Source organism: Pelophylax lessonae (genome assembly GCF_965119305.1).
Source record: "Pelophylax lessonae genome assembly, chromosome: 2".
In the NCBI taxonomy this organism is placed as follows: domain Eukaryota; kingdom Metazoa; phylum Chordata; class Amphibia; order Anura; family Ranidae; genus Pelophylax; species Pelophylax lessonae.
In genome coordinates this window covers 325,247,210-325,262,570 of record NC_138769.1, presented here as the reverse complement: position 1 = coordinate 325,262,570, position 15,361 = coordinate 325,247,210, and the positions used below count along the sequence as shown (strand labels likewise).

Below are 15,361 nucleotides of genomic sequence, written 5' to 3'. Positions count from 1 at the left end.
TTCCATTATGTGAAGTCCATGCAAGTCGCTCCGAAGTCGTGGTGCATGGGAATGCACAAGTCGCCCCCGAAGTAGTAAGGAGTCGTGTCGCCCCAGTGTGAACCGACTCTAAAGGTGACTATATTTGAACCTTGTTGCTCGTGTTTTATTTCTGAAACAAAGAGATACCCTAATGATCACACTCAGACTAAACTTGGAAACATGAACAGCTTTCACCTTTATAAATATAAAAAAAATAAAAAAATAAAATAAACATACCAAACATACCACACTTGTTATCAAACCCTTTGGAAGGACAATGGCCTTAAAGGCAAATTCTCATAGCTCTTTCCACATTTTATGGGAGGTTTATTTTTTAGCTCTGTTATTTAAACTAAATGGGATTTCAACTAACATCCATAATATAGAATATTGAAGCCACAACCTTATCCAACAAGAGACATTTCTAGAAACCTAGGTCTTTCAAATTTTGCAGGAAAATTACAACCAAACCAACATTGTATATCAAATAAGTATCTAGTTATGCTAAACATCTGTTTGATTGCCTTCAGGAAACAACTTACATTACGACCTGACCTTGGTTACATTTTAACCTTGTACCCAGCTTTGATTTGGCTGTGCTGCAGCAGCCATGTTAAACCCACCCTGTGGTGGTAGAGCAGAGTCAAAATTAAAGTCCATTTCATCATTGTCCATGAAGTCGTTGAGGATAATGGATTCCACATCACACTCTAAAGTACCATTAAACATGTCCAGGTCTAAATCTGGTGGAAATCTGTCTTGGTTGCAAACTTGGGGATGATGATGGTGGTGATGATGGTGGTGATATGCAGCTTGATATGGCCCTTCCAGCAAGTTTCCATGCCCACTTTGACTACTGAAATAGGAATGATGTGGAACTGAGGACAAGCTGCATGATTCTGAATTTACCAGTCCACTTAAGCTAGCTAAGGCACTGTTATTAACAGAGCAGTGATGGTTTAGAGTGGATGGGTGGTACAAATTGTGGCTCTTTATTAAACTGGTAGAGTAGGGTATGGACCCTGAGTCACAGTTGTTTAGCATGCCTGTGTTCTGCCTGTGATTGCGTTGTGGCCCCATCGTAGAAGCTATACCTGGATCAGTCTGCGAAATGGCTTCTTTATGTCCATAGGACATTGATGTGAGAAGATCCTGGAGGGAAGAATTTCTGTAGGTACTTCCTGGTGAGAAAGTAGCTTGTTTGTTCTCTTGGATTGTCTGCATTGGTAATCTTCTCATCATGCCCATTGTTGGCTGACTGTAAATGGTGCCGCAAAATGCATTTGACGTGTTGCTTAGCGGTGGGCACTTGGAGGTGAAGGAAAACCCAGGGCTCCGTTGGCGCAAGGAAGTAGCAGAGTTTACACTGTAGCCATCCTGCAACTCGTCTAATAAATGATCTGAAAGCCCCTCACCCAGACCAATAGAACCACTCATTTCTGCAAGCCTTGGCATTTCAACTGAACAATGAGCACTGGGTGACAGAGCACTAGATGGGCTTGGATACATAAGAGGTGATGAGGGTGTAACCTCATCATCCTCCAGTTCATCAGGCTCATCATTACCCAAGATAGGTGAAAGTCTTCCACTCATGGTTCCTGCCACAGGATTGGCTCGATTATGGAACTCTGCCCATACCTCAAAATCATCACTTGTATGAGAAGCTGGACTTTCAGACCATTTTGCTTGTTGGGAAGCAGGACTACCTTCGGTCTGCTCTGGTGCAGTTTGTACTTGCTGCTTCTTCTTTCCAGCTTTGCCTTTTATTCTTAGAAATTTTCCACTTGCACTGTCCATTGATGCTGCTCTCCTACGTGGAGTTTTTCCAGTCTTTCCACCTTCAGGGTTTAGCATCCACCAAGAACTTTTTCCAGTTCCCTCATTCTGAACACGGATGAAACGTGTGTGTAGGGAAAGGTTATGTCTGATGGAATTCTAAAAAGAAAGATAAAGAAAATAATAGGTGTAATTAGAATCAGCTAAATTAAAACATTTTACAGACCCTTAATGCAACTGTATATGGTAAGCAAAACAATCTAAAGATTTTTACTTCTGATAGGTTTAGCCTAGATAATGCGTTTCAAACAATTTTATAAACCAGGTTAAGCAGAATGCACCTAAACGCACAGTGTGAATATATACCAAAATCATGCATTTATATGTGTTGGGAAATGCCCTATAAACGCTTATATAAGCATGCATGTCACTGTCAGCGTGAAACAGGTCTAATTTTTGATGTATATATATATCTATGCAGAATAAATAAACAAAAATCAGTATTTGTATTCATTAGATGGCCCAAGTGTCTTTTGTACAGCAGGTACAGAAAAATAAATGTCGATCCTGCCAAAAATGTTTTGTCCTTCTAACTTCCTGTGCACTATGCCCATGCAGCACTGAAATCACAAATCGGGTGCCTTATTCACCTATGAACTACAGAACATCTCCCCCTAGGTTAAGGAGATAAGGAGCGATGGGGGTACAAGCAGCCTAGGTGACAGTGCTTCTCCTCGCAATGAGTGAGTGTTGTCACTTTAGAACAAAAGTGTGTTACAGGCAGAATCACAAGGCGAAAATAAAGAAAAAGGACCCAAAGTATGAAACTAATGCCGCCACATCAGAGTTACCCATAATCCTTACTTCATTTTCCTATCCATTATCCTTAATACATAGCCCCCAAACATGAAAGGCAGACCAGCACATGATTAATTTTGTTCAGTTTCTAAGAATAACAATTAGTACATAGGAATAAGAACTCTTTATTCATTAAGGACATAACTGAAGGAAGGTATCCAGATTCACTTCAAATCTTTCTCTGCCAGAATTCTCCCAAGTCATTTTGCAATTAAGACATTTGATTCATTAAAGTGGAGATAAGCTGCTTCTCATTTTACTGTTCAGTCACAGAGCACCTGTAAGTGAAAGTGAAACTGCAGCAAAGATAGATCGGGTCCCCTCCAGTGATTATTAAAGCAGTTTCAAAATTTTTATCCGATAATAAATTGAATTATATTGTAAAGAATGCAGGTGAAAGAAGTGAGAAAGTAATGGTGAGGTGGGAAGTGAGGGACCAACATATCAATACTTAGTGCCTGATGTGGGTGAATGCATTAGTATCCACCCTTGAATGAATCACTAATTTGTGAGATTATAACTTTTAAAACACCTTTATTTGGTATTAATATAATTTAGATAGCAATGCCATTTGAATCAAAGCCATTGTTTCTCATTTTTAGGGACTCTTTAACCATTTGCCAACCAGACGCCGTAGTTATATGGCGGCAGGTCGGCTCTGTTACGCGAAACGACGTACATGTCGCTTCGTATAGCAGTTTGTGTGGGCACGCGCACGTGACGATTGGTTAGAGGGGGAGCCAATCAGCGGGTCTGATGGCCACTATTGCGGCTGGGCACCCGCGATTGCTCCGCAATGTAAACAGGACAGACCGCTGTTCTTTCAGTGATGAACACAAGTCTCTGTGTTCATCCAGTGAGCCCATCCCCCACACAGTTAGAAAGCATTCCCTAGGCACACATTTAGCCCTTTGATCCCTCCTTGTGTTAACCCCTTCCTTGCCATTAGTACATAGTAGTGACATTTAGTGTCATTAGTACACTAACAGTGCATATTTTTAGCACTGATTACTGTAGTAACGTCACTGGCCCCCCAAGTGTCAGGTGTCCGGTCTATCCGCCGCAATGTCGCAGTCCCATTGTCCAGAATTCAGAGAGTAGTGGTTAATGATTCTTACTCTGAATGGTCTAAGGTTATCAGTGGTGTACCCCAAAGTTCAGTGTTGGGACACTTACTTTTCATATATTTAAAACTAATATACTGTAGGGTCTGAGATTAAAAGCTATGCAGTAGAATAACGTCCTTACAGGATGTCTCCAACTTACAAGCTGACCTCAATGCACTGTTTCATTAGGCAAGTATATGGCAGATGAGGTTTAATGTCATTAAATGTAAAGTTTTGCACTTGGAGGCTAAGAATATGCATGCATCATACATACTAGGGGGAGTAGAACTGGGGGAATCCATAGCGGAGAATGATCTGGGTGTTCTGGTAGATCATAAGCTTAATAACATCAAGAGCTGGTTCTGTATATAACTGGATACTAAAATTGATAGGTGAAGTTGATCCAGGGAATATCTAATTGCCTCTCGGGGGATCAGGAAGGAATTGTTTCTCCTGCTGAAGCAAATTGGATCATGTGTTGCTGGGTTTTTTTTTTTGCCTTCCTCTGGATCAACAGTGGGTATAGGATTGTATATATGGGATTGTATGTTTTTTTTTCCCGTTTTTTTGGTTGAACTAGATGGACCTGTGTCTTTTTTCAACCAGACTATGTAACCATATATCTAAACCAAAACAAAAAAAATGATTTAATGAAGTTTACTAGTCCTTGGATGTAGTGGCTGCATTTGTTTTCTTATTTAGGGTTTCTTTCTTTACCTGGTAATCTAGCCAATAACACACTGCGTCTTGAGTGGCAACCCTTCTTCCCTGCATCTATGGAGGAACTGTGTAGCTATCATTGTCAACCTGTGGTAGCCTTATGACCCATATACACGATCAGCAAATCGTACGAAAAATACTGCCTTTGAATAGATCGTACAATTATCTGATTGTTAGTACACAGCTTTCGAGAGCCAATCACGATAGCTCATCTGATATTATCCGATGGGACAAGCACAAAAAAATTTCTTGTACGATACCAGATTGTACGATTTTCATTGAATCAGTACAGTTGTCCTTTGAAAATACAATACAACACATTACATCACTTCTGAATTTTTATTCTGTAGTATAAACATTTTCGTCATTTTAGTAAGCTCTTCATTTTCGATATGGAGACTAGCATGCAAAAAGCAAAAAACGTATGATCATTCATCCGATAATCTCATCGTGTGTACCAGGCATTAGATTGACTAGTAGATTTGGATAAACTTTACATATGTGACTAACAAAATAAAGCCAAACTCCAGCTAAAAAATTTTTAAAGCAGAACTAAACAATCCTATCCACAGCCAAGGAAACTGCCATTTTAACCTCTATTTGATTGGAAATGCCATGGTGGTGCATATGTGATCAGTAAAGACGGCTTGACGCTTTGATTGAAAGCCTCAACTGCCTAACTGCCATTTTTACTGGAAAGTTTTGTCTATTAAAAGAAGTTGAAAAAAAAAAGACTCAGTGGCCAGATCACCAGGTAATGCTAGGGACAGACTGTATCATATACAGTATATCTCTTTTTTTATTTTGCCCATGGCTTCTCTTTAATTGCATTGAATAAAATGAGAAAATTCACATAAGGTTTAATATAATTATACAGGCTTACTTTTTTACATTTCACATTTTACTCTGCTTGTGCCTGACACTTGAGTGTCAGAAGTCACCCAAAATTTGACAGTCACTACTAGTCTAGTCAACTGCGCAACCTCACAGTCAGAGGATAGCAGGTAAGCAATTCGGCAGGCCAGCAGCTGTCAGACTTTAGGTGACCTCTGTCATTCTGATTGCCTCAACAGTAGCAGCTATCATATATCTTTTTAGGCTTTCCTTCAAAAGTGCAGTATCTCATAGTACCAGCCAAAAATCTAAAATAAATCAGATCTGGTCTAAGATGAATTTATACGCGAGCGTAGGTTGATAATGTACAACCTTAAAAAAGGGATGGAGAGGGAGCTGCTAAAAACAACAGTGGCTGCAATATTAACATAAACCAAAGCTGCAGCTTAGGTTCAATTTAGCGTGCTTGAAATATTTTTCTTGTGCTGATGTGTACTGTTTGATATTGACAGTTAACTGTCCTTCTTGCTTTAGGGCAGGAATCTTCAAACTTTGGCCCTCCAGTTGTTCAGAAACTACAATTCCCATCATGCCTAGTCATGCGTATGAATGTCAGAGTTTTACAATGTCTGGGATGTGTAGTTCTGCAACAGCTGTAGGGCCGTAGTTTGAGGATCCCTGCTTTAGGGGGACCAGACTGTGGCCAGTAGGAGCAGAAACATCCCTAACATCAGTGTCAGTAAATTATGTCCTATCATCAATTTCAGAGGGAGGAAAAGTGCCCCATTATTGGTGTTAGGTGGAGGGATATTGTCCCATTGATGGTGTCAATGGGAGGAATGGTGCCTTTTCACTGGTGTAAGTTGGAGGAATAAAGCCCAGTTTATGGTGTCAGTGGGAAGAAAGGTGCCCCATCATTGGTGTCAGTTGGAGAAATAGTACACCAAGGGCCAGATAAAGGCAAACAAAAGGCTGAATCTGATCCCCGGGCCACAGTTTGGAGACCACTGATATATAGAATCCATTTAGGGGTCAGTGGTGTCAATGAGAGGAATGGTGCCTTATCACTGGTGTCAGTTGGAGGAATAAAGCCAAATTGATGGTGTCAGTGGAAGGAATAGTGCCCCATCATTGGTAACAGTGAGAGAAATTGTGCCCCATCATTGGTGTCCATTGGAGAAATAGTACACCAAGGGCCAGATAAAGGCAAACAAAAGGCTGAATCTGGCCCCCAGGCCACAGTTTGGAGACCACTGATATAAAAAAAACCATTTAGGGGTCAGTGATATCAGGATTAAAGGGAAACATGAAATTCAGCTATCAGAAAAGCAATGACTGTCATAGTTACTGTATACTAGGGGTGGGAGGTAGAGCTTCACTTTTAATTTAGATACTGCTGTGTGAACTGTGATACCACAGAGCCCTAGGACCATGCAAATCCTGGATTATAATCCTTCTGTCACTTCCTCCTGCAAAAGCTTTTCAGTAGGTTGACAGTTGTATGATGATCAACCCCTCTGAATGTATCAAATGGATAAGAGAGAGAAAAGAGGAAAAAAGGAGAAAAATAATAAAATTCTTGGCTTGCTACACACTACATTTTACCCACTATTTCAGGGTTCGAAAGCATGCTGCCGAGAATTCAGATTGTTGAAGGAGGAAAAGTCATGGTGTGATCAACTGGTGAGAGGGAGCCAATGGCACACTTGTTTTTCTTTTGTTTAGGTACAGGATGTTATAGGCACATGCTATTACCACAAGTTGCTATTACCAGTATTGTGGTTAGCACATCTGCCTTTTAGTATTATGCTGGTCATACACTATACGAAAAATTGTTCAAACTCATTTTCGAAAAATAAACATTTGGCCGTGGGAGCAGACGATCGTTCCATCATTTAATGACCGAATTTAGATTGAAAAATCGTTCAATGGACATAAATGAATCAGTTTTTCCTTCATTTTGTCACATATGCCTAGTGCAAACAGTTCGGGCGAGAAACACATTAACCTTTCAATTTATCGTTCGTTCGGCAGAATTTTCCAAGCTGTTCCTTCCATTTTTTAGCTCTGAAAAGTTAAAACTGATTTTCTATTTGCCCATTAACTAGACGAAGAATGGACCAAATTACAGATTTTCAAACTATTTTTCGTCTAGTGTATGGCCAGCATTAGGGATTGAATCTAAACCTGGATACTACCTGCTTGGAGTCTGCATATTCTCTGTTACATGCGTGGGTTTCCTCCGTTTACTCCTTTTTCCTCCCACACTCCAGACATGTTGTTAGGTTAATTGGCTCCTGTCAAAATTGACCCCAATAAGCACATGAGCTAGGGATCTTAGATTGTAAACTCCTTGAGGAACTAATGTGAATGTGTAGTATCTAAAGTGCGGTTTAAAGTGTTGTTGCTACATACATTCTTGTAAGATTAATATCAGATACATGTATCCAGATCTGAAGCTAACGATTGTGGATATTCACTTAATACAACATTAAACAACTGCCAGGTACATGTACATTGCCCCATTTGCCCTGCAAAGACACCGGTGATGATACAGGGAACTGGAGTTCAGAGTTATGGCACATATACTGTTTTTTTTCCCCCCAGGTTTGTTACAAAAAAAAAGAATATCTAATAGCATTTTATAAGTAACAGTAACCTCCATAGTGAAAAGACCATACAGACGAACTAAATTTGTCCTAGGAAGACCAACTTCCTTTTTCCAAAAGAAGCTCACTTGGAGAATTCTTGGAGATCTTCAGCATGGTCATGCTTCAGTTGTCAGTTAGATACATGACAAATCGCCTAAACTGTTCGCCTAAAATAGAAGCTCATAAGATTGTGTAACCATGCATGATAGCATAGAAGGTTTCCTGCAATGACAAGACACTAACTGAAATGAAGATTTCTCAGCCACATGCAGACTAGGTGTACTTTGAACAAAAAGACCCTGCCAGACTGATGACAAAATCACTTTCTTTACAGGATGGGAAATCAAGCAGCCCCACAAAATATGTGCCCGGACCTAGATTGGGAGAAACAGGGTGCAGAGACAGATAGTAAATCTGTGATCCAAATGCAATTTTGCATGAGCGTCAAGTGAAGCCATAAAAGGAGTAGGGTACTGCATCCAACTTAGCACAAAGTTAAAAGAAAATCCAGGAGCCAATAAGGCAAAGCTAAGAATCAGTAGAATACTTTAAAGTAAACCAAAGTTAAAGCTTAACCATATTAACTAAAACCAGGAATGCGCAAATCAAATCGCTCGATACCCAGGACATGCAGTTCCAGGCGCGGGGCAAGCAGCAAGGTTTACTTTTTTTACTTCTCCTTCGTTACTGGAGACAGACACGAAGGTGAGTAGGATATAAACAGTGCAATGTTAACGCAGAATTCCACCCTATTTTTGATCTTTGGACCCCCTGGCATTGCTGATCGCATTACAATGAATGTTTGGAATGTTGTTTTTTTTTCCCCCAAAGTATATTACCTGTAGGATAAATATTAATCTCCATTTTCATTGTACCTTCCCGCTGCCCGTTGGCTCCTGGGATATTTGTGTCTTTAATCCCAGAAGCAGCATAATATGCTAGCTTTCTTCCTAGTTTTCTATATTGATTGACAGGTTGCCATAACGTGGTGTGAACTTCCTCAGGCTCCGCCATTACCATAGCAACCCGCAATGCAACGAGTGCGCCCTGCTTTGTACACAGCGCAGAGGCGCCAGATGGGGAGGTGCATGCTGGGTAGTCAGCAGCACTGTATCCCGAAAGAAGCTCCTAGTGGGTTTCAGATGCCCACAATGAAGATGGGAGCTTGCATATCACAGAGGCTACAGTGAGTACATTTAACAACTAAATAACAAAAAGATTACATATACGGCATTTGCCATATTAAATTAGATAAACTGTGACAATCACGAGGATGTTTTTTTAGGAAAAAAAAAAAATGACTGGAGCCCCATTTTAAAAACATTAAAAGTTTATGTCATCATAAAGCCCCTTTCATTTTCAAAAGCATCAGACTTTTAACTAAAAGTACCTATGCCTAAAAAAAAAACATCAACCCTTCATATTTTCTATCCTGGCAAAGCCATTACAAGGTTTAAATGGACATGCATCCATTGACAATCCCTAGTGATAAAATTGTCTCATTCAGTAGTATAAAGGAATGAGACAGTTGTCTCATGTTTATTAAAATTATCAAATAAAAGCCATAAATAATGTTTAGATAAATCATGGCTTTTTATGTAAAAATTGAGACAACTGTGGCTGTTTATGTAAAAATTAGATCTTATTTAAATATGATTTTGGGTAAAATTATTATTATTTTTTTAGATATGAAAGGTTAGATGTAAAAGAACTCAAGTTCATTTACATACAGCAGACTATAGATCCAACACAGGTCCACCACACTCCACTGTCAAAATGCGGACAAAAAGCTGAAGAGGCATGGATGCCACAAAACAGACATGTCCTATTTTTCTTTAGAGGATCTGCACATGGATTCCTTGCTGAACAGAGCGAACCACGCCCGTGTGAAAGGACCCTTAGAATTTAGTCCATTCCCACTTCTTAAAGCGGAGTTCCACCCTGAAAATGTTTTTTTCCCCGTCCGCTTGCTTTAATTTACCTGAAAAGAATTGGATAATTTAAATTTTTTTGTTTCACTTACCTTCTTTTTAATGAAAATATACTTACCTTCCTTCCTCTTCCTCCCTCTGCGGCCGCAGCCCACGCCGTCACTTCCTCCTTGCATCGACTCCTGGGAGATGAGTGTAATCGATCCCAGGAGTCAATGCGCCTGCACCGGCCCTGCTTGTCACTTCCGGTGTAGGCGCGTCATTCCCTGCTGAACAGCTTCTGGGTATGCCCAGAAGCTGTGCAGGGATGACGTGTCTGCACCGGAAGTGACAAGCAGGGCATTCTGGGACTCCGACGTCACAGAAGAGGACACTGAAGAAGACGCTCTGGCTTCAGCTGCCCACACCTGAGATGGCAGCGCTGGACAAGACATTTTCAAGGTAAGTATTTCTTCTAAAAGGTAAGTGAAACAGGGGACAGTTCAGAGGCTATAGTTGCTTAAATGCACCAGCCCTGACAGTCTCGGGTATTGTTAGCTAAAAAAAAATATCTAGGGTGGAGCTCCGCTTTAAAGACATGTTAAAGTGTTACTAAACCCATAACAGTAAAATCAGTCTGTATATGCAGTAAAGCATGCTTGTTATACTCACTGTGGAACCTACAGAGTTAATCCTCTGCATTGTGTAAAAAGGCTGTTTGATCCTGTCTTCTCTGATCCTCCCCTTCTTCCACTTTCTAACCATCTCCTTATAAGAGCTTTTGGAGTCACTGTACATGTGCTCAGTTCGATGTGAATTGCTAGTTTTTTTTTTCTTGGGAGGGTGCATGTGATCGGCACAGGGCCAATCAGCACTGTCCAGACAGAGGGGCAGGGGTTCTGCGGCCTCATAGGACAGTCAGAGCAGAATAAAAACTCTCCCTTCAAGCTTTAACCAGACACTAATAGAAGTCACAAGACTGCTTTATACTGCTTATGAGAAAAGGTATTTAGCAGTTTATATTTACTAAAATAATTGCATTTCCATATTCTGTGTACTGTGTGAGACCAGATATAGTGCAGGGTGTTGGGTTTAGTAATACTTTAAAGTATGATTTTTTTCAAATGAAAACCATATTAGCAGTGTGAATTTTGTTTGCTCAAGAAAAAAATGTGCTGCTTCAAATTTTTTTCATAACCATGGTCTAAAACGATAGCCAGTTTAAGCTTGCTATAAAACTGAACAAACGTTCAAGAACAAACATTTTCAAATGAAAATCTACAGGTGTATGGACAGCTTTAGTCCACTTTAAAGGAGACCTGTACAAAAGGAACAAAGAGATTGCCATTGCTGACCTCCATCTGTCTCGGAATCAAGGCTTGGTTGCGCTTGCGCAGTAGCGAAACTCCATGCTCTCGAAGATATCGAAACTGTATCCCTTTAAGGAGGAAGAGGTGAAACACCTGGAGTCTGTCTCTCGTGGACGTGGCTGTGATGAGGCTTGTCAAGCCTGTGACCCTTCCATTAGTGGATATAGTGTCGTTCAAAGACCCTCTAGATAGACGGATCGACTCCAGCCTCAAGCGAATCTATCTAAAAGCCGTCATGGCTTGCAAACTGGCCTTAGCCCTAGTAGCAATGTCCAAAGCGATGGAGATATGGGAAGACAACATAAATGAGACCCTTAGGTGCGCCTCGGAAAAGATGGTTAGAAGCTCTTCTATTCAGGAGCTGAAGATGGCCTCTGACTTCTTGGGAGAGGCTTCCATCAACATCACCAGCCCGATGGCCTGGGTTATGCTCTCCTCTGTCACCTCCAAGTGTGCCCTTTGGCTTTGGCTCTGGGTAGCTGACCCTGCATTCAAGCAGGTGTGGTGCCGTTTCCCGTTTGAGGGTTTTTCCCTCTTCAGGAATAAGTTAGACAGTACCATAACTCGGGCCACTGGCAGTAGGTCAGGGTTCGTTCCCCAAGACCAGCGCCTACTGAATCAGAAACGGGCTCAACCCAGAAAGCAGATCCCAGATCATGCTAGGGAGGCACGTAGCTATAAACCGGGCAGGACATTCGGGAGAAGCTGAAAGTCAAGACAGTCTTCATTTCAGAAACCCCACAAGAGTGGTGCTACTGGGGACCAAGAGGTCCTTTTGAGATAGGGCCCGCTCGAACATGTCAGGTGGGGGCTTGTCTGCTCCGCTTTCGGCATGTTTGGGTGGCCTCAATCCGGGACTCCTGGAACATCAGAACAGTTTCTTCCGGTCATACCTGGGCTTTCAGCAGCATTCCCAGGTTCAGGTTCGTCCCCACTTCCCTGCCCCTTTCTGCAGGGTAAAAGGCTTCTATCCTACATGGAATCCCTGGTATCTCAGCGTGCTAACAGACGGAGGACGAGCTGGGGCAAGGAATCTATTCACCTCTCTTCATGGTACAGACAAAGAATGGTACTTGGAGGCCTGTCATAGATCTTACCCATCTAAATCCAGCAGTCGGTCCAGCCGGGAGATTGGCTAGCGTCAATAGACCTAAAAGAAGCTTCTTTCCATGTTCCCATTGCAAGGAACTTCCAACAGTATCTCTGGTTTGCCATTGGGCAGTCTCACCTACAATTCACCTGTCTTCCCTTCAGACTCTCCACATCGCCTTGTACGTTTTGAAAGTCTTGTTGGCAGTGGTAGCCTTGATAAGAACCAAAGGTATTCAGCTCCATCATTACTTAGACAACCTTCTCCTCTTGTCTCAAGACAAGGGTCAACTTGTAGAGCATCTTGATCAAGTCATTAACACTCTCCGGGAGTTCAGGTGGCTCTTAGAACATGGAAAAGAGTCATTTGGATCCCACAGAGTCCCTCGTATTTCTCGGGGCTCAGTTCGACATGGCGAAAGGCACGATCTCTCTGGAAAAAATTCCAGTGGTCTGAGACGGGATGCTTTTCACTCTCTCTTCCTCTCATCTCCGGGCCCAGCAGCATCTAAAGGTCATCGGGACCATGGTCGCCACAGCTCCCTCAGGTTTCCTCCACCAGTGGAATACAGAAGACATGGACCAACGCGTCTTCCTAACTTAATCCATGAGCGGGTGTCTTCGGGTGGCTTCGGTGGGAGGATCTTCTCAACTGCTACTCCATAGCCCCTGTCTCATGGGTCGTCATGACTTTGGATGCCAGCAATATAAGTTGGGGTGCCAACTGTCTTTCGGAAATGGCGCAGGGCAGGTGGGACTTTTCCCCTCATGGGATAGTCTTGAACATCCTGGAACTCCGGGCAGCGTTTCGAGTGCTTCAGGCACTCCGCCATCTAACAAAGAGATCTTCAGTGATGCTCAGGTTAGACAACACGTCGGCGGTGGCCTACATAAGGAAACAAGGGGGAACTTGCAGTCTCTCTCTGTTGCGAGAAGTAGAGCCAATTATGACCTAGTCACAGAAGAACCTGTTCAACCTATCGGCTATCTATGTTCCTAGAGTCCAGAATGTGCAGGTGGACTTTCTCTCTTGAGTTTGGCTAGACAATAGCGAGTGGGCCCTCCACAAGGAGATCTTCGAGTGGGTTCTGACTCTGGGGATCTCCTCAGAGGTTGACCTCTTTCCGTCCCAATGCAACAACAAGCTGTAAAAGTATTACTTGAGGTTCCGAGATCCCTAAGCTTTCCTCACGGATCAATGGAGGTTCTGCAGAGCCTATGTCTTCCCTTCAATTCCGGTAGTTCTCCTGTTCTTGCGGAGACTCAGTTTGGAAGCGGCAGACAGTGGCGATAATCCCGTTCTGGCCCAAAAGATCCTAATTCCCTTTTCTGACGCTACTCAGTTTCAGAGATCCAATTCCTCTACCCCTCAGTCCGGACCTGTTGTCACAGGGCACTTCTCTACATCCATGCCTTGCTCATCTGCACCTGAAAGTCTGTTTTTTGAGAGGGGAAAGCTGGAGACTCTAAGCTGCCCCGAGGAGGCCATTCCCACACTCTTGAACGCCAGGAGGAAAAGCACTAACGGGGTCTATGAGAGGATATGGTCTAAGTTTACGGACCATATATCCACCAAGGCCCAATCCATGTGTCGCTCTTGAAGTCCAAGACGTCCTGGGCTTCCTACAGTTGGGCCTGGACCTGTCCCTGTCGGTCAGCTCACTCGGTTACAGGTATTGGCTATTTCAGTGTTCACTGGAGTTTCATGGGCCAAACATATGCTTGTCCGTCAGTTCTTTAAGGGGGCAGTGAGACTCAGGCCCCAGAGGAAACCAAGGTTCCCTAAATGGGACCTTCCACTAGTTCTCAATTTTCTCTCTTTGTCTGGATCCAGACAAGCTGCCCACAACTAAGGAATTTACTCTTAAAACGGTCTTTCTGGTGGCAATCACATCAGCTAGGAGGGTCTCCAAGATTTAAGCTCTGGGCTCAAAAGAACCTTTTCTGACTTTCTTCCCGGACAGAGTGGTCCTAATTCCTATGCTGGGGTTGAAGCCGAAAGTTACCTTTGTGTTTCATGAGAATCAGGAAATTGTCCTGCCCACTTTCAGATCAGGCGAGAGCTCCATCATCCATCCACTTGATGTAGGCAATACCCTGAAACAGTATCTATAAGCCACGGCTTCTTTCCGGCAGTCTGAATACCTATTTGTTCCCTTCTGTGGAAATAGTAAAGGGATGCATGCTTCATCAAAATCCATTTCTGTGTGGATCTTTAGACCATACAGTGGGCCTATAAAGCGAAGGGCTTGGTGCCTCCAGAGGCAGTGACAGCGCACTCGACTTGAAGCATCTCAACATCTTGGGCGGTTTCAAGACATGTTGCCCCTGAAGTAATCTGTAAGGCAGCCTCCTGGTTTTCTATCAACACGTTCCTGTCCCATTATTGTGTTGAACCGCCTGCTTTGTCTTCTGTTAATTTTGGCTTACAAGTCCTGTCAGTTGATGGGGTCAATAAACTTTTTTTTGTTCAGCATCTGCCCACCTGGGTGTGTACGGCGAGTTATTTCCTAAAACGTATGCTGCCTTGGAGTCTGTCAGGAAAATGGAAAATTGTTATCAAATACTTACCGAGATTTTCCTTTCCTGATGGACTCCATGGCAGCAGGAGTCCCCTCCCAGTTCCTGAGTAGGCTAGTTACAGAACACGGATGCTGAGCAGGAGCAAAGATTTATGGGAGTGGGTTCCTATAGGGTAGGAATGGAGGCGGGGCTAAATCCAAACGTATGCTACCATGGTCCCATCAGGAAAGGAAAATTACGTTAAGTATTTTGATAACAATTTTCTTAGTTTCTGCGAGAAAATGTTGTAAATAAGTATTTTTTCTCCTTCACTCATGTGCGCTGACGAAGCTGCACTGATGGGCACTGATAGGGTGCCCAGATGAGGCGACACTGATGAGGTGCCACTGATGAGAGGCACTAATATGCGGCACTGATATGCAGCACTGATAGGTGGCACTGATAGGCATTAATAGGTGGCACAGATGAGCACTGATAGGTGGTAATGATGGGCACTGAAAGGC

General features: G+C 42.6%; 1 protein-coding gene across 1 annotated transcript in view; it reads right to left on the bottom strand.

The window, feature by feature from the left end:
- Nucleotides 1-256: 256 nt before the first annotated feature.
- FOXO6 (forkhead box O6) overlaps nt 257-15,361 on the bottom strand; it is a 151,895-nt gene continuing 136,790 nt past the window's right edge. Inside the window, exon 2 of the mRNA XM_082245845.1 lies at nt 257-1,956. Within this exon, the coding sequence (XP_082101971.1) occupies nt 589-1,956 (1,368 nt within the window). The 3' untranslated portion in view covers nt 257-588. The remainder of the gene's footprint in view (nt 1,957-15,361) is intronic.